Here is a 25,953-nt window from a genome sequence, read left to right as displayed (position 1 = left end):
TTGATCTTAAACATTGTTTCTACAACTACTTTAGGGAGTACCTAAGGGAAATTAGTTGCAGACTGAACTTCTGGTTTTGTTTATTTCCACCTCTGGAATTGGTAATCTAGTCTCATTAAGTAAGAACTTTGTCTTCATAGAATGTTGTATATGTTGTAGAATTTTGGATTTGTTAGCTAAATGCAGCAAATTGAATCCCTTAGCTGGTATAGGAAGGAAAAAGGCAATTAGGAAATATCTATGTATATTTTAAAATGTGAATGGATATGGCTGAGCTCCCAGGCTGGAATTTGTAAGAGAGTGTCCTAGGCTGAGTACTGGAGTGGACCATAAGAATCATTTCCATTCGCATTCCTTTTAAGATATGAAAACTGATTAAACAGTTATTCATTTATGTAGCTTAAATACCTATTCCAGGCTTTATTCAACAAGTAAGAAAAGGCAATTAATTAAACATATATGCAAAAGAGAAGGGCTTACATCTTTCTAGCATGAGAAAAAAGTATAGAAACCTAAACTATCATTTCTTTGCTTATGGAGTTACATTATGTGACATATTCAAATAGATGTTTTTAATACCATATATCCATGTTTATTGTAGAAGAATTAGAAATAAAAGCAATAGAAAAAAAATTTTAATCCTGATCATTCTTCCCCACAAGATAATCACCATTACTTTTATTATTATTATTATTATTGTCATTGTTAATCTTCACCTGAGAATATTTTTTTCATTGCTTTTTCAGAGAGAGTGGAAGGGGAGAAGAAGAGAGAGAATGAGAGTACAACATCGATGTGAGAGAAACACATCAATTGATTGCCTCTCCCACTTGCCCCAGCCAGGGGTGGGGAGTGAATCCACAACCCAAGTATATGCTCTTGAATGGGAATCAAACTCACAACCCTTGGGTGTACAGGCTAACACTCTAATTACTGAGCAATACAGGCCAGAGCTCACTATTGACATTTTAGTATATATTCCTCAGACTTCTTTTTCTGCATGTAGATATAGATAGACAGGCAGACAAATGTATGTACAGGAGTGTTGATTTAAAAAAAAAAAAAAAAAAAGTAAAATCCATGGATAATTGTCCAGATGCAGCCACCAGAAAACCAAGGGAATGGTTGCACTGTATGGGAGGGGGAAGGGATGATTTTGCTCTTCAACTGTGATTTGTGTGTGTCTGTGCAAGCATGTTAAGCATTTCTCTGTCTTGTGTTCATTCACAGCTATGATTAGTGCTCATCCCATCCATTCCCTCGATAACCCTCACCATCATTTCCACTCCAGCAGCCTCGCTTCTCCAGCTCGCAGTCATCTCTTCCACCCAACCAGCCCATGGCCCATTGGCACATCCATGTCCCTTTCAGACAGGGCTAATTCCACAGGTGAGAGACGAGGACTGCATCCCAGGTGGAAATATTTCCAAGAGTTGGCAAGTTGAAGTGGGGAAGGACTTGCCTGCTTAGAAGGATTTAGAGATTTTCTCAGTGTTATATATTTATCATAACATTTCTGTTCCTGGCTCAAATTTGTTTCTGTAAAATTGACTAAGCTTTTCTCGCAAAGTCATAAGTGCTCAGTGCACGTCATTTTAGTAAAAACACAATAACTCTAATTACATAATGTCTTCTTCCAACAACTTGTATTTTAATTGAGTTCTATTTTCAGTTAACTTTTTTTAACCCTCCAATTTGAAAGAAGACTCATTTTGTGGGATTTTCAGACATTGGAGGTCAACTTTGCCTCTCAGTCACCTTAATGTTGGGAGGTTTCATAGGACAGCCTTAGGTATTACTCAACAGTAGGTTTTACATGCTTCTGCCAGGGAGCAGAGTAAGAACAGCATCTGAGGGTGGCAAGGCCAGCAGCCTCATGGGGTTGGTGCATAACGTAATCCTCAGGTTGCCTAGTGGATTACTGAAATGAGAAAGGACTTCAAATTGGAAATTAACCTAACAGTCTGCAGTGTGTTTAAAGAAACACATTGCCAGGCAAATATTTCCCAGTTTGGAAACCTTAAGAAGCATTATCAAAACAGTTTTATGGAGGAAATAGTGAAAGTGAGGGTATAGTAAATGGAATAGATACAATTATTCATCATTAATTGAAAATTAATTTTCACCCTCTCAGTTTTAAGGTACAAATCTAGTAATGGCTCATATATGAATCATAATCTTCCTATCATTTGTCTATTAATAGTAAAGTTATTAGTAGAACTAAGTGTTGGTGGTTCTGGAAAATATGAGAATTTCAAGTGAATTCCATTTTAAGAGAACCTCAAAACTTCATGCTAGAAATTAGTTTTGCCAGTAGCATCCCCTCTCCTTTATATTTTGATCTATTATAATCATACCAAAAATATCAAATGAAGACCAAGGCTTTATTAATGGATGTCCAGTAACCCCAAAAGTTATCTCCTCCCAAACCTTTTCTTGGCTTGGAAAGTGCTGCTAGAACTCATGTCTAAAATTGGCCTTCCTACTATCTCCCCCAAATCTGAGTTTGGTATTCTGCCTTGAGGGAAAGACAGTGCACTGGAGGCTGTATGGAGAACTGAAGTCTGCCTTACAGAGGTGGTCTCTGATACAACAGCATCCAGAAAGCCACCCTCTAAACCTGCTCTTGGAAAGCCATTTTGTATCCTGACCCTGTTAAGGCAGATGAATCTCACGCACTAGGCTGTGTGTGGTGCAGGTAGGAAGAGGTTGGCCAGAAGCCTGGCAGCTCCTACCCAGCCCTCATCCTAGTGGTGGTTCAGTTGATGGAAGTTCCATTCTGATGGACTTAGGCAGAATGGAAGAGAGGAAAAGTAATGATTTGCTTTATAAAGGGTTTTTTTTCAGTGGCCAGAGGGGATAAATGGAGGTAATACTAGTGGTAGAGTCACTGAAGATGTAAAGCAAGCATGTCACACTCGCTACCCACGGGCCACATGCAGCCCACAATGAATATTTTTGCAGCCCAGCCAATATAATGGTATGTAAGAAACATTTTAATTAAAATTTCATAACTTAATTTTTACAATATCCTGCTAAACATAATTATTAATAACAAACTATAACATTCGCTAATTACTGATTACTATAATTGTGTTGCATTCATTTCCCTCCACTAATACTAGCAGCGAATATTTTAGTAGCCAATTGCCATTGTCATTAGTCTTAGACTGACTTTTTTGGTGTGCACAACAGGAAATATTTTCTTTTCGGAGAACAAGAAAAATAGGTTTATTTGCATTATGCTTATTTGTGCAGTTATTCAGTGTCTGGTAAGTTAATGTTCAAGAAAAAATACTAATTTTTATTAAAATGTTCTTTTATTTATGTTAATAATGACTCATTTATTTCAGCCTTTTATGTTCAACGTGTCTCTATCAAAGTAAACATATGTTTCTTTGAAAATTGGAGCTTTTGTTTTTTGGCAGCCTACTTAAACCTTGTTTATATGGCCCATGTTAGCCTTTGAGTTTGACATGCTTGGTGTAGAACAAGTATCTAGAAGTGATTAAATTCTCTTACTGCTGTGCTTTCCTGAGCTCGAGCTCAGTACTGCCCCACCACCAGCCCTGTGTGTGTGGGCTCGGCATGACTAGACTCTGGCCAGGGCAGTCCTCCCGCTAGTGAGCACTTGCTGTGTCTTGTCCTGGAACATTTATTATGTCACCACCACTTGACATAGGAAAAGCACTTTCCACTTGTCCAAGTCAATGGGCAGTGTTAATTTTTTGTGTCTTAAACAACTCTGAAGTTGGCCCCTTGCCAGCAGGAACTTGTGTTATAGCATAGTGACCTAAAATACCTGCCAGTGCAGGCTGACATGGTCCTGGCTGAAGCCTGCTCCTTCTCCTAGTCCCTGCTCCCACCCTCACCCGCTCCCTCCAGGCCCAGGTCACACTTAGCAAGCAGATCAGCAACTCTCAGCTGTGGGGGTGGCTAGCTTAAGCAAGCACAAAAATTAAAATCCTCAGCCTGATAAGGTTGTAATGGCCAGGCTTTCAGCACTTGAGGAGGATGCTGAATCCTTCATCCCTGGGACCCAAGGCCTTTAAGCTAAGGGGTAGCACTCATAACTGGAATGGCCTGTCTCCCTAAGAGCCCAAGGGAACAAAATCATTGCTCCCTTAACAATAACATCAAGGAAATAGGTTGGATTCTACAGGTTGCTCATATATTGCTACTTCAAAGGATTACTTTCTTTTTTAAGGATGAGAACTCTAGGAGTCAGGGAAGGACCTCCTTCAGGCTGCCTGATTCAGCCTTGTCCAGAGCTGGTGTCCTCCAGGCCCTTCCCCAGGGTACGAATGGTGGTTTGCACCAGCTCCCATTGTTCTCATATGGTTTCTCTGGGCTTTGGTGCTGCTGCCACTCCTGCAGGGTTAGGACATGGTGGCATTGGACAGTAGTGTGTGGTGGGTTGAAAGGTGAGCTTGGGAGTCCATTTAGGGATTCAGATTCCTTCTTTACCTGTTCTCACTCTGTCCTAGGGCAAGGCCTAATATCCCAGTGCCTTCTGAGTTACTCTGAGGATTGAATGAGCTAATTAAATGAAAAGTGTTTAGCACTTTTCATAAGGCTTCTCAATCTCCAGTGAATCTTGCATTATTCTTCCTGTTTTATAGGTGAAGAAACTGAGACTCAGATTCGGTGACTGCCAAGTGTACCCAGCTAGTATGTCAAGATTAGAGTCCAGGTCTATCTGATCCAAAGCCAGTGCTTTTTTTACCCCACCACGCAGCCTCCCTGAACAATGACCCTTTTTCACATATTTTGAGATTGCTACCATGTTTTTCCCATGTCTTCCCCTTTTCCAGGCTGACCGGACCCTATTTCTTTCTCTCGCCCCATCGCCCTCATATGCATAATCTTAAAGCTCTGTGTAGACCTCTATACCAGTTGGTTGTCCAGGTCTTATTTGAGCTGTAGGGCTGTTGCTCTGGTGAGGCTGTGCATAGTCCACTTAGGACAGGCAGGGCCTGTGGCATTGTCCCTTCTACAGTAACCACCAGGCCTTGCAGGCAGAATTGGTACTTGTCCAGTACCCAGCTAGCCTTGGTGACTAAACATATTATCTATGAAAGTCACTGAGACTATCAATCAATCAATGAAACTAAGTTTTCTTTTATAATTATTTATGTCTAAATAGCTAGTATTCTCATGAACCTTTAAAATACATTTTTATTGGTTTGAGAGAGAGAGAGAGAGAGAGAGAGAGAGAGAGAGAGAGAGAGAGAGAAACATCAATGATGAGAGAGAGAGACTTCAATCAGCTGCCTCCTGCACACTCCCTACTGGGGATCAAGCCTGTAACTCAGGAATCAAACCATGACCTTCTGGTTCATGAGTCAACGCTCCATGGGTCAACTCTCTGTCATTGAGCCATACTGACAGGGCTCACAAACTTTTATATGTGCTCCATAGTAAGTACCCAACAAAACTTTAAATATCTAAAATTATGACCACTTAGCTATGTAGCTGAAAAAGTTTCAGTAACTGGTTGACAAAATTGTTTGTGACTCTTTTAGATTAGTCCATTCTTCCTTAGCCTTGGCAGAAGTGCTTATCCAGGGACCTCGTTGCTTACTAAGGGGCCCGTAGAAACAGCCAGAACTTGGGGATGTATATATGTTTAATGGATTTTTAAAATGCTAACATCTAAACTTTCCTGCTATAGAATCCATTCGAAATACCCCCAGCACTGACACCATGCCAGCCTCCTCGTCTCAGACATGCTGTACTGATCACCAGGATCCTGAAGGTGCTACAAGCTCCTCTTACTTGGCCAGCTCCCAAGAGGAAGATTCAGGCCAAAGTCTTCCTACCGCCCATGTTCGCCCTTCCCACCCATTGAAGAGCTTTGCTGTGCCATCTATCCCACCCCCGGGCCCACCCACCTATGATCCCACACTGCCAAGCACACCATTACTGTCCCAGCAAGGTGAGTGAAGACAACAGCATTGGAGGGACCCTTTAGCTCTGGCTTATGGCGAAAAATCACCTCTTCTTTAAAGAATAATAAAGCAAGTACCCTTCAAGTTTCTCCCAGCAGTTTGGAGTAGCAGGGTGTCACCACCCCTCTCAGGGAGGATGTGCGCTTTCTCCTTTGGGAACAGGAGACCAATTGGCTGGGGAGTGAAGGCTGATTTTTTATAGGTTGCTTTAGGTGCAGGATCCTTGGTGGTCATACCCAGTGGCATGGTTGTGAGCAGCAGATAATCCTCTGCTCAGCCTCCCAGAATTGACTCTCTCCACAGTGTCCCTACAAGCCAAAGGAGGGGCAAGGAGGCCAATGCTTGGAAATAAGGAGGAACCTTAGGAAATTAATTCCCTGAGTCTCCACAGCCAACTCAAAGTCCTCTGACCTCAAAGGCATGCCTTTCCCCTACTCTTCCACATTATTATCTATTGCAATGGTTTGTTTCAGAATAAGTCAGTGGTTCCCAAGCTTTTTGGTCTTTTTTTTTTAATAAATCTTTATTGTTCAGATTATTACAGGTGTTCCTTTCCCTCCCCCTCCCACCATAGCTCCCCTCCACCCGATTCCCCACTCCACCCCATGCCCTTACCCCCCACCACTGTCTTCATCCGTAGGTGTATGGGAAGAGATTTTTGTCCAATCTCTTCCCATACCCCCAAGACCCCTTTCCCCCTGAGAATTATCAGTCCACTCCCTTTCTGTGTCCCTGATTCCATTATATTCACCAGTCCATTCTGTTTTTCAGACTTTTTATTCACTTGATTTTTAGATTCACTTGTTGGTAGGTATGTATTTGATGTCTTTTTGTTCATAATTTTTATCTTTACCTTTTTCTTCTTCTTCCTCTTCTTAAAGACTATCCTTCAGCATTTCATTTAATCCTGGTTTGGTGGTGATGAACTCCTTTAGCTTTTTCTTGTCTATGAAGCTCTTTTTCTGACCTTCAATTCTGAATGATAGCTTTGGTTGTAGGTTCATCACTTTGAATATTTCTTGCCACTCCCTCTGGCCTGCATAGTTTCTATTGAGAAATCAGCTGATATTCGTACGGGTACTCCCTTTTAGGTAACTAACAGTTTTTCTCTTGTTGCTTGTAAGATTCTCTCTTTGTCTTTTGCCCTTGGCATTTTAATTATGATGTGTCTTGGTGTGATCCTCTTTAGATTCCTCTTGTTTGGATTTCTGTGCGCTTCCTGGACTTGTAAGTCTATTTCTTTTTTTTAAAATAAATCTTTATTGTTCACATTATTACAAAAGTTCATTTTTTCCCCCCTCCACCAGGTTCCTACCCCACCCTCTGCCCTTCCCCCCCGCCCCCACCGTCCTCATCCATAGGTGCACAGTTTATGTTCAGTCTCTTCCCACACCTCCCACTCCTCTTTTCCCCAAGGGAAAGTTTTCTGTCATTATTTCTTCTAATAGGTTTTCAGTGTTTTGTTCTCTCTCTTCTTCTGGCACTCCAAAAATTAGGATGTTGGTATGCTTAAAGTTGTCCCAGAGGCTCCTTACATTATCTTCATATTTTTGGGTCCTTTTTTCTTTTTGTTTTTCTGGTTGGGTGTTTTTTGTTTCCTCGTGTTTCAGATCTTTGGTTTGATTCTTGGGGTATGTTGATCTACAGTTGAGTTTCTGTAATTCTTTATTTCAGACAATGTATTCTTAATTTCTGACTTGTCCTTTTCCTTTTTTTTTTTTTTTTTTTTTTTTGGCATTCTCATTTAGGTCCTTAAAGGTCTCATCAAGTTTATCAGCAGTTTTTAGAAGATTCTTGAGTAACCTTATAAATGTGGTCCTGTAGTTTGCTTTCCTCCATTTCGTCCCGTAGTTAGCTTTCCTCCATTTCCCCCTTTCTTGACATTCCTCTGTGCCTTCGCATTTTAGCTGCTTCCCTGTGTTGATGGAGCAGCTTTGTGTGGTAGATGATCCACAGGGAACAGTAGCTCAGCCTCCCCAATCACCAGAGGTGGACAGTCTTGGTACACACCTTTATGGTGTAGTTAAGCCTTGATTGCTGTTGGTACCTTGGGAGGAATTGTCCTTTAGGCCAATAGGCTGTGTGGACCCGCATTTATAATGGAAGAACTGCTGTGCTGGAGACATGCTATGGTGCAGGACTTGTTGCAGTGGGGCTTTGGTGCTTACTGAGTCTGCCTCTTAAATGTGTCAGTTACGGATGTGAAGAGTTGAAATCTATCTCACACTGACCACTAAGTACACTGGCTTCTGGATCTCCAATGGGGTGCAGGTCAGCTATTGTCTGAGGTCACCCTACAGGAGCTACAGCAAGAACTACAGTCCTCTTTTCCCTGCTTGGGATTTGTAGATTATGGAGCTGTCTGAACCAGTTTGCAAGTTAGCAGTGATAGTGAAGGCCATTCATATGTAAAAGCTGCTGCTTTGGGCTTGGGTGTGTTTGTAGATTGTACAGGGCAGAGTCTTAGGGTGTGGCAAACAGCAATGGCTGGCAGTGAGCCATCCTGTGCCTCTGACCGCATCCCGTGTCTCACACCCAGCTCAGCAAACAATTGTTCCTCCACGCAGCTCTGCAAACCAGCCACCCTCACTTTCCGACCCGAAGGCAGACAGTCCAGCTTCTCCCTGTAGGAGTTTGGGTCTCACACATCTCCCCTACAGGTTAAAGAAAGCAACGCCCACGACCAGCCAGGATCCGCCGCCAGCCCATATAATGCACCATTGTACCTCAGTTTTTCAGCGTTTGTGTGCTGAATGCTCCCCTCTCTTTCCATCTGGTTGTAGAACTTCCACTCAGCCAAGCCCTCCTGTGGTTCTGGGTGATAGACATTTTGCCTTTTTTTTTTTTTTTATGAATCTTTATTGTTCATATTATTACAAATGTTCCTCATTTTTTTTTCTCCTCCATTGCTCCCCTCCACCAGGTTCCCACCCCACCCTCTGTCCTTTCCCCACCCCCCATTGTCCTCATCCATAGGTGTACAGTTTTTGTTCAGGCTCTTCCCACACCCCCCACTCCCCTTTTCCCCAAGAAAGTCAGTCCACTCCCCTTCCATACCTCTGATTCTATTATATTCACCAGTTAATATTGTTCATCAGATTTTTTAATTCCCTTGGTTTTTAGTTTCACTTGTTGATAGTTATGTATTTGTTGATCATAATTTTTATCTATATCTTCTTCCTCTTCCTAAAGAACCCCTTTCAGCAATTCATATAATTCTGGTTTGGTGGTGATGAACTCCTTTAGCTTTTTATTATTTGTGAAGCTCTTTATCTGGCCTTTGATTCTGAGTGAGCGCTTTGCTGGTTAGAGTATTTTTGGCTGTAGGTTCTTACTATTCATCACCTTGAATATTTCTTGCCATTCCCGTCTGGCCTACATGGTTTCTGTTGAGAAATCAGCTGACAATCGTATGGGTGCTCCTTTATAGATAACTACCTGCTTTTCTCTTGCTGCTTTTAATATTCTCTCTCTGTCTTTTGCTCTTAGCATTTTAATTATGATGTGTCTTGGTGTGGTCCTCTTTGGGTTTCTTTTGTTTGGGGTTCTGTGCGCTTCCTGGACTTATAAATCTATTTCTTTCCCCATGTGGGGGAAGTTTTCTGTCACTATTTCTTACATTATTCTTTTGGTATCTTCCTCTCTCTCTTCTTCTGGGATCCCCATAATTCTGATGTTGGTTTGCTTGAAGTTGTCCCAGAGGTTTCTTACAATATCTTCAACTTTCTGGATTCTCTTGTCTTCTTGCTTCTGTGGAGGAGTGTCCTCTTACTCTTTGTGTTCCATATATTTGACTTGATTCTTGCGACCTTCCATTCTGTTTTTAGGACTCTGTATAATATTTTTTTTTATATCAGACAATGTATTCTTTATTTCTAGTTGATCCCTTTTCATCTCCTCATAGGTCTCGTTTGTTTTATCAGCCTTTTCTAGGAAATTCTTGAACAACCTTATAAGCGTGGTTTTGAACTCTATATCCAGTTGCTTCTTGTTCTCCGTTTCTTTTGTTTGTGATCTGTTTCCTTGTCTTGGCATTTTCACAGCTTCCCTGAGTTGGTAGGGTGGCTTTGTGTGTTAAGTGTCCTATATGGTTCAGTGGGTCAGCCTCCCAGTTACCTGAGGTGGACAGTCTTGGTGTAGCCCTTTGTGGGCTGTGTGTGCAGTCTTGTTGTTAAGCCTTGCTTGTTGTTGGTATCACTGGGAAGTGTTGATCTCCAAGCCAATTGGCTATGAGGATCAGAAGTGTCTCAGCTAGGAGGGTTTCTGTATCCGCTTGGATGGGGTGGAACCTCATGGTGGCACAGACAAACTTTGGTGAATCCGGCAAGATTGGTTGCAGGCACGTGCACCTCTTTGGTATAGGTACAGAGCAGCTTTGGATTCCTGTCTGTTTCTCCCTAAGAGAGTCCTATTCGTGGCTAATGAGAAAGCTAGCCACTGGAAGGGCTTCTGTGCTCCACTTGGATGGGGTGGAGTCTCGAGATAGTGCAGACAAGCTTTGGTCAGCCCCTCCCTACGAGGGTCTGGTTTCTGAGTCCCACAGTAATGGCCACTGGCTTCACACACCTCCAAGAGATCTCTGCCCACTGCCTGACAGTCTGGCCTCTCCCTGTCGAGGGCCATCTATCAGCGCAATAGGGTGGTTCTGTTTTCCTCCCAAACAAGAAAGCTAGCCGCGCATTAGCTGTCTGCCCTCTCCTCACGCAGGGAGTAAGCCAGCAGCGAACTCCACCTGCCCTCTCCAAGCTCCGCAAACAAGCCAGCAGTGAAGTCAGACAGCTGCCTTTTTGCACGCGCAGTTCTCTGCACCTTAACAGTTCCTGAGGTTCAACGTGCCTTCTCTCTCCATCCCAGATGGTAGCACTTCCTTTCAGCCAGCCGTCTGGCACTTCAGGGTGATGTTTCCTCTGTTTTCCAGTTCTAAATTCAAATTTGTTGTGGTTGGTTGCATTCAGGTGTCTACCCTATGCCGCCATCTTGGTTTCTCCTATGATATCTTTTTCGACATTTTGTCTTTTAGTTGTAGGTTTGAAATTGTGCACGGCCGCAGTTTAGGTGTGTTTACCTACGCCACCATCTTGGGTTCTCCTGTAAGCTTTTTGGTCTTAGGACCCCTTTATACTCTTAAAAGCTGCCACCACCACAAGAGCTTTTCCTCAACATTTACTGTATTACCAATTAAAACAGAATTTTTAAAAATAATTCTTTATTGTTGAAAGTATTACACAAGTCCTCCTTTTCCCCCATTAACTCCCTCCAGCCCACCCCCACCCAGGCCTTCATCACCCTATTGTGTGTTTCCATGAGTTAGTTATGCATATATGCATACAAGTTCTTGGTTGATTACCACCCACCCTACCCCACCTTCCCTCTGAGATGCCACAGTCTTAAAACAGAAATTATAAAACTATTTTACTCATTTTAAAATAGGAATACATCTGGCCTGGTCCTGTGACTCAGTTGGTAAGCCAAAATGTTGCAGGTTTGATCCCTGGTCAGGGCACTTATAGACATATTGGATACAGCCAATCAATGTTTCTTTCTCCCTCTCTCTCTCTCTCTTTCTCTATACATACACTCTTTCTCTCTCTAAAATCAATAAAACATCTTTTGATGACGATTAAAAAACAATAATAAAAATAGCAATACATCTATCATATTAAGATAAATAGCATATTTTAATGAAAAATTACTTTTTGAAAAGAAATGTAGTTAGGAGTGACATTGTGTTATATTTTTGCAAATCTCTTTAATGTCTGACATAATAGAAGACAGTTTCATTCTCCTACCTGCTTCTGCATTCGGTCTCTTGCAATATGTTGTTTTGTTTGAAGTATAAGAAGAAAATATGGGCTCACAAATATGTGGTCAGATAAGGGAAAAGTATTTTTAAAACTTTTTTACAGATAATTGCAGATATTCTTTTTTGATATTACAACAAAACTCAGCAATTTGTAGTTTCTTATAGTTTATGCATAATGTGGAATCAGAAATCATCTCTGCTTCATTAAAATCCATCTATCTTGTACTTTGAATGCATGATATTGAACACACCACACACATTAATCATTTTGAAAATGTTGGCTTATTAACTTATACAGATCTTCCAAATCTTGATATGTTTTATTATGTAATATCTAAAAACATATTCATTAATATCACCAAAGTTTGTAACTATTGGGAAGCTCTCAAATTTATGGTGGCAGTCCTGGCCAGTGGTTAGAGTGTCAGCCCACATATCCCAGGCCTTCATCAGAGCGCATGTGGGAGGTAACCAACCAATATGTCTCGCACATTGACGCTTCTCTCTTTCTCACTCACTCACTCATTCACTCTTTCTCTCTCTCTCTCTCTCTCTCTCTCTCTCTCTCTCTCTCTGTCCCACCCCCAGCCCCCCAATCCCTTCTACTCTCTCTAAAAATCAAGGGAAAAAATAATATCCTCTGGTGAGGATTAACAAAAAAAATCAAAAACTCATGGTGGCAGATAGATTTCTGTAAGATTGGTTGTTACTTCACCTCTTTCATTTCTGATTTTGTTTATTTGGGTCCTCTCTCTTTGCTTCTTGGTGTGCCTGGCTAGAGGTTCATCAGTCTTGTTTATCCTTTCAAAGAACCAGCTCTTGCTTTTGTTGATCCTTTGTTTTGTTTTTTGTTTTTTTGTTTTTTGGTGGTTTTTTTTGTTTTGTGTTTTTTTTTTTGTCACTATGTCATTTATTTCCGCTCTGATCTTTATGGTTTCCTTCTGCTTACACTAGGCTTTTCTTACTGCTCTCTTTATTTTCTTTTCTTTTTTAAAAAAATATATGTTATTGATTTTTTACAGAGAGAAAGGGAGAGGGAGAGAGAATTAGAAACATCAGTGAGAGAGCAACATTGATCGGCTGCCTACTGGGGATGTGCACAAAACCAATGTATATGCCCTTAACTGGAATCGAACCTGGGACCCTTCAGTCCATTGGCTAACACTCTTACTCACTGAGCTAAACCGGTTAGGGCTATTGCTCTCTTTCTAACTCTTTGAGTTGTAGGGTTAGACAATTTATTACCATTTTTTCTTATTTTTTGAGGTAGGCCTGCTTCCCTCTCAAGACTGCTTTCACTGTGTCCTATAGATTTTGGATTGTTGTACTTTCATTTTCTTTTGTTGCCATGATGCTTTTTATTTCTTCCTTGATCTCTCTGATAACCCAATCATTGTTTAATAGCATGCTATTTAACCTCCAGGTGTTTTGATTTTTTGCATTGTTTTTATTGTAGTTGATTTCTACTTTTATGCCATTGTAATTTGAGAAGATGCTTGATATGAATTCTTGAATTTGAAGAGACTTTGCCTATTTCCTAATATGTGGACTATCTTTAAAAATGACCCATGTGCACTTGAAAAGAATGTATATTCTGTGACTTTGGGGTGAAATATTCTGAAGATGTCAATTCCATCATCTGGTTAGTCATTTAGGGTTGCTGTTTCTTTGATGATTTTTTTGTTTAGAGGATTTATCCAGTAGTGTTAGTGGGGTATTCAAGTCACCTACTATGACTGTTGCTGTCAATCTCTTCCTTGATATCCTTCAGAAGTTTTTTTTTTACGTATTTAGGTGCTCAGTATTGGATGTATATATGTTTACCATAGTTATATTTTCTTGCTGAATTGCTCCCTTTAGTATTATGAAGTGGCCCTTTTTATCTCTTGTTATGGCCTTAACTTTGAGGTCTAATTTGTCATATATGAGTATTGCTACCCCACTTTTTTTTTTTTTTTTTTTTTTTTCATTCACCTGAAAAACCTTTTTCCATCCCTTCACCATCAGTCTGTGTGAGTTCTTTGTTTTCAGGTGGATTTCCTGTAGATAGCAGATATATGGGTCATGTTTTCTTATCCACTCATCTACCCTATGTCTTTTAATTGGGGCATTTAATCCATTTACAAGGGAGATCCCTTAGAGGTAACTTTCTGTCTCTCTCTGGCAGCCTTTAAAATGCTTACTTTGTCTTTGGTGTTTGCCATTTTAATTATAATGTGTCTTGGTGTCAGTCTTTTTGGGTTCATCTTGTTTGGGACTCTGAGCTTTTTAGAACTGTGTGAGTTTTTTCTTCTTCCAAATATCAGGGACGTTTTCTGTCATTATTTTTTCAAACAGGTTTTCTATTCCTTTCTCAGTTTCCTCTTCTTCTGGAACCCATAATATGCAGATGTTGTTTCGTTTTCATGTTGTCCCAAAGTTCCCTTAGTCTCTCCTCCTGTTTTTTAAGGTTTTTTTTTTTTTTTTTTTTTCCAGTTGCTGCTCTGCTTGGGTATTTTTTCTTACCTTGTTTTCTAGCTCACTGATTCTCTGCTTCTTCTAATCTACTATTGATTCTTTCTATTGTGCTCTTCATTGAAGCAATTTCATTTTTCATTTTTTTTTGGTTCCTCATTTCCTCTTGGTTCTTACACATATTGTTGAATTTGTCTTCCATCCTTTTCAGTGTCCTTATGGTCATTGCTCTGAATTCTCTCTCTGACAAATATGCCTCCATTTCGTTTACTTCCTTTTCTGGTGATTCCTTCTTTTCTTTTGTATGGGGCTGTTTCTTTGTCTATTCATGTTTGCTATTCTCAGGGTGTCTGATTATGTAACTCTCTTTCTTCTGCGTTGACTTAAAGACACAAAATACAACACAACAAGACACAATGCACAGGGCACCAAATACAAATGTATTCGCAATACCAATAATCCCAAACAAAGGTGACCACCAAACAAAAGAGAATTAGGGGAGAGAAAATATTGCAAAAATAATACTGAGAAAAGAAAGAAATGCAAGAGAGAAAAGAAAGAGAAGAAAAAAGAAGGGGGGAAAAATATATGTATATGGGGGGAAAACTTCAAAAAAGCAATAGCTAATCCAAAAAATGCAAACAACAAACACCCTAACAACAAACACACTGCTGAATCTTAGGAGGCAGAACTTATTTCCAGAAGGTAAGGTCAGAGAATCGAATGAATGGGAAAATGTCCACGATTCAGTATAGAGGAGGAGAAAGAGAATGAGTGTATAAGAAGGAAAGTAAAAAACAAAATACTAATACCAAAAAAGAGAAATATATATATATATATATATATGTAAAAGAAAATTTATATATTAAAAAACTCCCCTTTCTTTAATCTGTCTATACACTGAGTGGCCAGATTATTATGATCTCTGAATGCATAATAATCTGGCCACTCAGTGTATATCCTATATAATAAAAGGCTAATATGCAAATTGTCCCCTCTACCAGGAGTTCAACCAGCAGGCAGGCCGGCCAACTGCCCATGTCCCCTCTCCCTAGCTAGGCTGGCTGGACCCCAGCCATGCATGAATTCATGCACCGTACCTCTAATGTATGTATACACACACACACACACACACACTGAGTGGCCAGAGTATTATGCATTCAGGGATCATAATAATCTGGCCACTCAGTGTATATTCATTTATTATTGAAAAAGGAGAATAGAGAGTAGATAGGCCAGAGTTAGTGATTGGAATTAATTAAGCTATTAGTAGAAGAAGAAAACAAGCAAGGAGAAGAAAAACAAAAGCAAAAAAAAAGGGGGGGGGGGGCTGGGAATTACAACAAGACAGAAAAAGGAAAAAGGAAAAATATTTGGCTAGTGAAGAAAGATAAGAGAGAAATATGCATGGACTTGAAGCATGGGAGAGGAAATTAGATATGTGAGTAAGATCAGTTTTAAAACAGGAGTAAAAAGAAAGTATAGAGAAAAACTAAAGCAGGGACAGAGTAAGAGAAACAGGATGAAAAAGGGGGAAAGTGAGGAAGAAAGTGTTGGCATAAAGGAAAAAATTGAGATAGAGTAAAATAATGCTAAAATAAAAATAAAAATAGAATGTAGAACACTGATCCCAAAATAAAATAAAATAAAAAATAAAACTTTTTAAAAAGGTAAAACAATAGCAGTAATAATTTAAAAGGTGAAATCAAGTGAGAAAAAAATAGTTTCTTAAGTAAAAAGTAAATAAAAAAGTTAAGTAGTGAAGGTTATTCACTTCCTCTACTGTTCTGCCTGGCATGTATGTTTCTTGTCAAGTAGTCAGCACAATGTTGAAATTCCCTGCGATCCATTGCTCCTCTGTGTCATAAGCCACAACCTTGTTTTCAAGCAGCGGGATCTATCTGCTCACTTTGTTTCTCTATCTGCCTTCAGTTATATTTACACAAGTGTCAATTTCTAACACAACCCTTGGGTGGCAGTGTTTCTATATTAATTTCCAAGACCAAATAGCTCTTCAGCCCAGTGTATAAACTCTTCTTTCCCTGCTGCACTTAATACTTGGTTGAAAGGATGTACTGACCCAGAGTTTGTTTCCTGCTCATCTCTCCTTATTCCAATCCCCAGTTTCTACAGAAACAAGTTCCCCTGTAGTCTCAGTGAGTGTTTTTAATTAGAAGATACTGTGTACTGGGCTTAGTAAGCAAAAGCAAGGTAGTGAAAAAGACAAAGGAACCATGCCAACACGCATCTTTCTCCCTGAAGCACTGTGTGCCTAGTAAAGAACTTCAGTCTGCCTTTCTGGGGCTTATATCTAGAGTCCCCCTCTGCCAGAAACCCTGTGGACCTCCTTCCACATTTAAGGGTACACTGACCCCAAGGGCCATGGATTTGGTGGAGCGCAGTCTCCCTCTGAGACTCTAGTCCTCGCTGTACTCGTTTTTCCCTCCAACCCAGAGATCAGATCTCACCTCTCTCCAGGGGATCTCTGACTTTTCTGTTCATAGATTGCTTCACCAGCTGTGTTTAATTTGCCAATTCCAGGTGGGTGTTATCTGATTCAGCTGTTCCTTCTATGTGCTCTGTGAGAAGGCTCAGGGCACCTGAAGCGTATTCAGCAATGCTTTGTCTCCCCCTGGACAAACTTTTTAGGTGCCCGTGGCCGCAGAGGCTGGAGTCTCTGTGTTCATGGGTTTGCAGCCGAGGCAGCTGGTCCCTGGGATTGTGGTTTCAGGGTCCCGGGAGGTATCCAAGGTCTCCCCGGTTGAAGGTAAGGCTGGGCTTCCTATCACAGCCGCTCTTCCCTTTAATATGGTGCCATCTCTGCTGCAGAACTGGCTACTCCAAGAGAGATTTCAGGAGTAGTAGAGGCTGCCTGGCTAAGGGAACCTGGTCCACCAGTCCCCAACAGTCCTGTGGAATATAACTGTTCCTCACTCACAAATACACATGTCCACACATTCTCCTTTCACTCTCTCACTCACACACTATCTTGCAACTTGCTGGCCTGTCAGCCACCATCATGGATCCAATTTCTTACTATGTGTACCGGTTAATAATGCGGATTTTTTTTTCAATAGACAGAGTTACCCATATGTTGATATATATATATATATATATATATATATATATATATATATATATATATACGATTTGATATGTATGCTATTTTGTTAACAGCTAGCTTCAAAACTTCCTATGTCAAATTTGTTGAAGGTGTTAACATCATAGATATTTTTATGCTTAAAAAGGTTGAATTTCGCCCTAACCAGTTTGGCTCAGTGGATAGAGTGTCGGCTTCATGATAACGCACCATCACACAACTTCAAAACCAGTTAAAGACGCGTTAAAACATCTCAGCCACCCGCCGTATTCACTAGACCTTGCTCCTTCACATTACCACTTGTTGCCAATGGATGGCACATGTACTTTCTGAGCAGCACTTCAAAACGTATGAAAAAGTGGAAAATTGAGTCTCTGAATGGTTTGCCTCAAAACAAGAAAAGTTCTATTGGGACGATATCTACAAATTACTTGAAAGATGGGGAAAATGTGTAGCTAGCGATGGACATTACTTTGAATAAAGCACTTTTGATGTTTCTCTTGAAATTATCATGTTTTCTTTGATTTCAAAATCAGCCATTATTAACCGGTACACCTTGTATTTCTAGATGCAAGATTTTAAAAACTCTAATTTTACTCGAAACTTAATGTCCATTGTTTTTCTTGAAGTGACTGGCTTACTTCATTCACTTTCTAGAAAATGTCTGCCAAATGCTTAAGTCCAGATAACTGGCTTGTCAGTCGCTTTGAACTAACATTGGTGTTCATGAAACAAGTGACAGTACAGTTCACAACACGGGCTGCCCCAGGTGTCTGGTGGGAACAGTTCTCCCACCTTGGTGTACAGCAGCAATCCTGTGTGCATACTTTCCACTTTATCATATAGAATATTTAAAAGTTGTGTAATCAAGATCCAGATTTAATAAAATAATTTTTACTATTTCATAAAGAATGATCTTAAACTGACTGCTTTTAAACTGCAAGTGTGTATCAGTGAGCAATTTTACAGTTTGGTGCCACTACCTTCACCTATGCTTGGGCTCTAGCAGTTTTACCCACTGTTGCTTTTGTACCATTAGTGTAAGGGCAAAGAATACTGTAGTATGATTATCAAAAGACTTTAATCTATCAGATATCCTGCAAGGGGTCCATGGATCACTATATTACCGTGTTTCCCCAAAAATAAGACATCCTCTGAAAATAAGACCTACTTACAGTTTCCTTCTGAGTGAAATATAAGGCATCCCCCCGAAAAGAAGCCCCCCCCCCCCAGGCTAAACATGAGAGATTTGGTCCACTGATTCTGAAAGAAATGGAGTCACAAGAAATTCACCAGGAAATTCAGGAATTAGATTGTTATGATGATGTTCCAGAAGGTGATGACATGATTGTCATTGAATAAATGAATAAATTCTTGATACTGTAGGATTCACAGTTTGTCTGGTTTGTGTTGACAACTACCATACTACCGTACTGTATTCAGGTAATAAATTTCCTTTATTTTCATTTAACAATAAATTTGTACAGTATTCTTCTTCATGGAAAAATAAGACATCCCCTGAAAATAAGACCTAGCGCATCTTTGGGAGCAAAAATTAATATAAGACACTGTCTTATTTTCGGGGAAACAGGGTAGAGGCCCACTAGACTAGGAGGTTAATTTTCTAAAGTCAAATGTAATATTTCCTTTGGCCTCTTGGATGCCCTGCTTTCTCCCTCCTTCCATCTTGTTCCAGGGCCTTCTCAGTGCCAGATTGCTGCACTGGGTCTGGGTGTATCCCTCACTGGGTATATCCCTTCGTGCGGTTTGGTTGGAGCAAGCTTAACTACACACCTGACACTGCCCTTTCCCCTCAGCTCTGCACCATCACATTCACTCAATGAAGACGGCCTCCGTTGGAACCTTAGGAAGGAGCAGGCCTCCCATGCCCGTGGTGGTTCCCAGTGCCCCCGAAGTGCAGGAGACCACAAGGATGCTGGAAGACTCCGAAAGTGTAAGTTCATGGGACCAACAGCCCGGCCAGCTTTCCAGGAGCATGTCCCAGGACATGAGTGTGCAGGTCCTACTGATGCTGTGCTGGGCCAGAGTTTGAAGCAGGTTCTCTCATTCACTCTGTAGACATGCTTAATGGAACATCTCTCTGAGCCAGGAACTGTGTGGAAGCTTAGATCTGCTTTCTCTTATACTCACTCTGATGTATCTTGGATTAGCTTATCTTACCAGCCTAGCTAGTGATTTTTTTTTTCTCCCCAACCCACCACCCTCCTTTTTTTAATCTACTCTCTCTCTCTCTCTGGTCCTCTTTTCTTGGTTTAAGTCATCCACGTGTTCTTTCACCCTTCAGTCCTACTTCCTGACCTTTTCTGGGCAAGATGCTGGAGGGGAAGATTCCTAAGTGGATACTTTCACACCAAAAATAAACAGGGGCAACCTAGCTGGTTTGGCTTAGTGAATAGAGCCTGCAGACTGAAGGGTTCTGGTTTGATTGCAGTCATGGGCACATGCCCAGGTTGTGCTCTCATCCCCAGTAGGGGGCGTGCAGGAGGCAGCCCATTAGTGATTCTCTCTCATCATTGACGTTTCTCTCTCTCTCTCTCTCTCTCTCTCTCTCTCTCTCTCTCTCTCTCTCTCTCTCCCTCCCTCCCTCCCTCCCTCCCTCCCTCCCTTCCTCTGAAATCAATAAAAATCAACAGGACTTCTCCTTGCTTTTTCTCTCTTGCATTCCAGTAAATATGTCTGAGACTGCATTTCCAACTATAGGACTCTTTAAGAGGAAAGCTCGGAGCCCAGAGATTATGGGACATATTGATTGTGACAGAGACCTAGACAAACTAAGATTGTTACTCTGGACAGAGTATGTTGGAGGAGAGGCATGTTGCATTGTGAAGAAATGAGTGGTTGCTGGCTTGGGGGCTGAGTGGCCTTGGCACCTCCTTCAGTCTGGTCCCTCTGGGCCAGCAGGGTTTCCATTGTCTAGTCTCTCCGGGGAACTTTACAGACTCTCAGGCTCTCTCTGGGCTCGTCTTCTGGATGGCTCCTCCGGTCCGGTCGCACCCAGTAACAGTGTTCTCTTTTCTTTAGAGCTATGAACCAGATGAGCTAACCAAAGAGATGGCCCACCTGGAAGGACTAATGAAGGATCTCAACGCCATCACGACAGCATGACGTCCTTCACGAGGACGTGACTCCAGAACTGAGTCTAGAAGTCTTGGGACTCAGCTTGGGAACAAGGAATTGTACAGAGGATGAGAGCACTTGAGAACACAGTGTGAACACGCAGACAAGCCTGCACCTGCATGGGGCTGCTTCTGGTCAGCCCAGAAGAAGCCCATGTTGAGGCAGCTTCCCTTTACCTGCTGGTACACTGCAGGATCGGGCACCATGGGCCAAAGTTTTGTGTCTAGGGAAGTGGCAAGAAACCTAGCCTCCCTTTTACTTTGTGGTCAGGCTGTGTCTTCGTGCTATGACTGCATCGCCTTTACAGAGTGTAGACATTGGCATTTATGTACAGTTTTATTTGCGTCCTATTTTACCTTCAGAAGAAAAACACTATTAAACCAAGGAAGTCGTGGTCTTCTCCACAAGTGGTTGACATTTGACTTGTCTGAATTATGTATGGAAAGTCATCAACAGTGTGGGTTGTTCCAGGGGTAGGCTTGTTTTTTTGTTTTTATTTTTTAATTATGAGTCGTTGCATCCCCTACCAGCTGTTAACCCATCACTTTGAGGGGGGAAGAAATGTTGCATTGCTGTTTGTAAGCTTTTTTATTATTTTTTTAATTATAATTATTGAAGGTCTGACTTTCTCCTCTCATCACTGTGAGACTTCAGATCTATTTGAATCATATGTAACATTGAAAGGACTTATTTGTTGCTTCTGTGCAGTTTCAGTGTTGGGGTGCGAGGGAGGGTTGGGAATAGGAATTGGAGTGGCTGCTGAGTTCCTGTGAGTGTTTCCATTGTACTTTCTTCAAGAAGCCTGCGGAGAATGGAAGCATCTACGTTATTGTCCTTTCCTGGCACGTCCATCTTTATTGTCACTAAATTGCAACTGGAGTTTCATGTGGACTAGTTAAAAATTTCTTCTGTGCAATAGGTGGGTTCAAGGATTTAGCTGCCCTGTGTCTTGGTCAGATCCTGATGAGAGTGCCCATGCCGAGCAGTCAGGTACTGTACTCCCACTTGCAGGGGTATTGCAGACAGGGCAGCCCTGCTCCTGGGCAGTCAGAGAACAGGGTGAGCCTTTTTCCTGCTTTTGTCATCTGTTCCCACTGGGAAAGTTGAGGTTTAAGGAAGGAACTTTGTTTCCACTTAGGACTCCTTGCATCTCTCCAGTTCCTGTCTTCAGCCAGCCCAGCTCTCCCTTCCATGTTGCAGTGGCTGCTTTACCCCTGAGGCTCCCACTTCCTTCTGAATGTGGTTCTTAAGTAGCATTGGACAGGGACAGTGGTGAGGGGCACAGGAGGCAGCTTTCCCTCCTCCATCTAGCAGCTCAGCTAAGCTGGTTAGAATGGGCAGCAGAAGGTTTCCGAGGTACACTGAATGGCCTGGCCACACACAGAAGCCTTTGTCTTTGCAAATAATTCATTTTTTTCTTAAAAAAGTGAAGACCTGGGTTTGTTTTTTTGTTTTTTGTTTTTTATATTAAGAATATATTATGAAAAAATACAGGAAAGCCCTTCAGGCATTTCCCCCAAGAGAATGTGGAAGGCAGTAGAGAACAGCAGTCGCCAACCGGTGGTCCATGGGGTCTGAAAGGGCGACCACTGCTCTAGCCGATGAACTCCTTGTATTTATTATTTTGGGGCAATGAAAAATGCAGTGCTGGGACTCCTGCTGCCACGCCCCTGTTCACAGATGGTACTACCAGGCAGGGTTCTGCGAAGCCAGTGCACTTAAACTGACCCTGAAAAGAGCACTCACCAGGCGGCTGATTCCCTAGGAACTGGCTCACCTTCGCCCAAAGAAACATGCTCGGTGTTCAGGGCATTTCTTCTCATGAATCTTAACACCTGTTACCTCAGGGCCTTGGTACCTGGACACTGCCACAAAGCTGGGGTGGGTGGGGGATTATTTTTAAATAAAGTAACTGCTCAAAGTTGGGAATTTTTTAAAATTAAGAAAAGGAAGCTATTCTGAATTGCACCTTTTCACAATTTAATACATTTTCTTACATTTCCTGTGGTTTTTTTAAACGAAGCCATTGTATGTGTTATAATGTCGTAGGTGAGCAGCTGCTCAGCAGCTTTTTTCAGGAGCATCTGGAACAGATGTGTCTGCGCCTTGTTGCCTGCAGGGCCCTCAAGGGCTGCTGGGACTACTTGCTGTACACACTTGTTTGGCCTTTTCTGTAGTTGATCCTGTAAACTCTATGGCTTTTTTAAAAACAATTTCATGTTTTTATTTAGTATTGGAAATCCAATACACTTTTTTAATCCATTCAAACTCCGGTCTAAGTGTTATTTTCCTTTTTTCCTTAAGAAAACAACTTGGGGTCCCCTGTTTCCCAGCCTCAAATTGACTTCACCATTTCCCTCACTATAAAGGCAGGAGTTCTCAGGACACTGTTGAGGTGTGGCCAGAGAGCCAGGAGACTGCAGGCAGAGGTTTCCCATTAGCCCTGAAGATGAGTCCTGTCCCCACCTCTCACTGCTGCCCAGCAGGGACTGAGCAGCCTGAGGAACCACAGATGACTTCTGTCAGAAAACCCAGCAGAAAAGTGCACCTGCTGAAGGGTGTGTGGCAGTGCCCTGGGCAGCAGCTGATCCTGTTGGCACATGACAGAGCACCCACACTAGGCCTGGGCCTTCCCACTCCCAACCCTCCTCTCTTGGGTGTATGACACCTAGAGCAGTTATCTACAAGGAGTCCCAGCCTTTCCCAGGCTGCCTAGCCTCACACATTTGCTTTGTGCCTTAGCTCAGGCTACTATAACAAAAATACATTGACTTAATTAGCAAACATCTATTTCTCAAAATCCTGGAGTCGGGGAAGCTCAGGGTACCAGAGTTTTGCTGGTGTCTGCTTCCTGGTCCATCCTATCTAATAAAAGCATAATATGCAAATTGACCATACCTCCGCTACACCCACCAGCCAATCAGGAGCGAATACGCAAATAAACCCAACCAAGATGGCTGTGGCCACAGAGAGCAGGAGGGAGGCTTGGGTTTCCCCGGCAATGGAAAAGAGCACTCACCAGCACCCACCAGAGTTGAGGTTGGGAACCCAGTTACAGTAAGCTTTCTGCCTACCCTTGCCGGCACAGGCCTCCACTCAATGCTACAAAGTTTCAATGATAGAAAAGTAAGTCCCAACAAAAATGATGGCAGCCACAGAGCTGGAAAGAGCAGGAGATGGAGCTTTCCACCTGCCCTGGCCTGCTTTGGCCTCCTCTCAAGGCTACAAAATTTCAATTATAGAAGATAAGTCCCAGATACCAGGGCCTCCACTTGGATTGCCAGGGGGAGTGGCCAGCCTGCAAAACAACACAGGATCCTTGCTCAGGCCACCATATGCCCCAAGGGAGCCCCCACCCTGATCCAGGACACCCTTCATGGCAAGCCATCTGGCCCCCACCCATGCACCAGGTCTCTATTCTATCTAATCCTACCTAATGAATAATATGCAGGCAGAATAGACAGTGGTGTCCTGAGCCTCATCCTGGAGCTGAGCGGATAGAGGGAGCAGCTGAAACTAGTGGAATTCAGCCCAAATTTGGCGAGGAGATGCAGCTGGTAAGAGTTTGCACCCAGAAAGGGCAGAAGTCCCCAGAAATAAGGTAAAATCAAGGGTCTAAGTGGGAGTATCTGCCTAGCTTCTGTGTCCAAAGAGGCAGGGGAAATCTACAGGGTGCTGGGCCACATCCCTGATGACAGGCTAAGCATCAGTCTGTGAGAAAATAAAAGGGGGAAAAACCAAGGGACTGCGGGAGGTTGGGGATTTTGGACCTTGGAGTCTGGATTTTAGCTCTGAGCAAACTCTGAAAGGTTAGCTGGATCGTGCAGTGCCAGCAAGAGATAAGCTCTCAGGGATGCAGTCCCTCCTCACACTGCGGCCTGTGCCTCCTCCCACTGAACCTGGTTCGTGGGACCTTTTGGATACATTTACCGGTGGCTGAGGTGCAGGAGAAGGTGTGGGCTTGTGGAATCAGGTAAGAGTGGGTGGTGATCTAGGGGAGGTGGTGGTGGGTTTGTTGCTGAGTCATCTAAGCCCAGTTGCCATTTTCTCCTGAGAGAGGGCCCTGCCCTCGGGTCTCCAGGCAAACAACATAGCCACACCCAGTTCACACCTTGAGTAAAACAAGGAATCTGAATATTCCCTGAGGATATAGGAAGGGCCTAAAGACTAATCTTTAGCCCCAGCAACCAGGAAACTGACAAACAGAACAGTACAGACAAATGGAATCATAAGCCAGCCAAAGGAAGACACTCTACTTTTTTTCACTTTTTTAATTTTTCCCTTTTTTTTTCCTTCCTGCTTACCTACCATTTTTGCAATCAATTTCTTTTTGTAAATTTATCATTTTTTCTTCTCATTCTCTTTCCTTTCATTCACTTATTCCCTTTCTACTTCCTCAATACTAAATTGAGTTCCTCCCCATATTCATCCAATTCTCAATCTTATTTTCACTATATAAGCTTAGCCTCTACAGATTCTGCTCCAATCCTCTTATTCTTTTGTCTTTTAACCCATATCTTTTTCTCTCTCTTCCATAGCATTTGTGCTCTTTTCGCTGTCCTATATCTCTTTTCTCAGGGGGTCACTTACACTTGGGTTTTTTGTGTGAGTACATCTGTGTTTAGTTCCCTCGGTGTTGAGTCTTGTTGAGATAAATTTTATCTGATCAGGCTAAGGAGCTTGAGAGCAAGCCACATAACCAGACACCTGGAGAGGAAATTTCATCCACAAAAGGGTCAAAAGCACCCCGGAAACAACTACAGAGGCAAGAAGAACGTGACAGTGAGTAAAAGAGCATGAGTGAATGAGGGAGTAAAAGAAGAGCGTGTGGTCAGGTGGGGTATATGTGTGTAAGTGAGTGAGGAACAGTTAGATCCCACAAAACCTTCAGGGGCAGGCTGATCAGGCTCGCCTAACGAGGAGGCTTCTGCCACAATCGCAAACAGTACCAGAAGGCCAGCTTGTCCTAAGGGGCCTCGCCTTTTTGAAGGGGAGAGCTGCTGTAACTGGGTTCCCAACCTCAACTCCAACCAGAGTGCCCTCAGATGACACCTGGGACTCTACTTCCACCCCTGCCAGGGGCACACTACCTAGGCTGAGATCCAATGGTCAACGAAGCTCCAGCTGCCCAGGGCACAGGCTCCTACGAGTTTGGAAGCAGGTTGCCCTATGACCGGCCCAACGCTTTAGCCCAGGGCACTGCAACCACATGAACAGCAGACATGTGAGCAGCCTGCTCCTGTCCAAGGAACAGCAGACCCCTGAGGAACCTGCCACAGGCCTAAGAACAGCAGCTTCATGTGGCCTGCCCCTGTCAAAGGAGCAGCAGCTGAGGGAGCAGCAGGTTCATCAGCAACCTCATAATCAGCCCAACCCCATCCAACAAACAGAAGCTATATGAGCAGCCTCCCCCACCAGCCAGAGGAGGCACCACTGCTGCGAACAGCACCCACCAGAGGAACTGCAGCCAACCGGAAAGCAGCTGCTACCATAGAGCAACTGCAGCC

The 25,953-nt window shown here is 42.5% G+C and overlaps 1 protein-coding gene across 13 annotated transcripts in view; it reads left to right on the top strand.

Annotated features, from left to right (window-relative positions):
- Positions 1-22,714, top strand: part of NEO1 (neogenin 1) — a 373,996-nt gene extending 351,282 nt beyond the window's left edge. For 9 of the 13 annotated variants that reach the window (XM_084905495.1, XM_084905494.1, XM_084905492.1 and 6 more), the window contains 4 exons: positions 1,231-1,389; positions 5,675-5,938; positions 19,126-19,262; positions 20,351-22,714. In XM_084905495.1, coding sequence (XP_084761621.1) covers positions 1,231-1,389; positions 5,675-5,938; positions 19,126-19,262; positions 20,351-20,434 — 644 coding nt within the window. In that variant the 3' untranslated portion in view covers positions 20,435-22,714. The remainder of the gene's footprint in view (positions 1-1,230; positions 1,390-5,674; positions 5,939-19,125; positions 19,263-20,350) is intronic. The other 4 variants (XM_084905496.1, XM_084905486.1, XM_084905497.1 and 1 more) reach the window with 1 other exon arrangement.
- The last annotated feature ends 3,239 nt before the right edge of the window (positions 22,715-25,953 follow it).

The sequence above is a fragment of the Pipistrellus hanaki genome (genome assembly GCF_964339955.1).
Source record: "Pipistrellus hanaki genome assembly, chromosome: 1".
In the NCBI taxonomy this organism is placed as follows: domain Eukaryota; kingdom Metazoa; phylum Chordata; class Mammalia; order Chiroptera; family Vespertilionidae; genus Pipistrellus; species Pipistrellus hanaki.
Note: the sequence above shows the minus strand (reverse complement) of the source record. Positions and strands in the feature narration are given on the sequence as shown.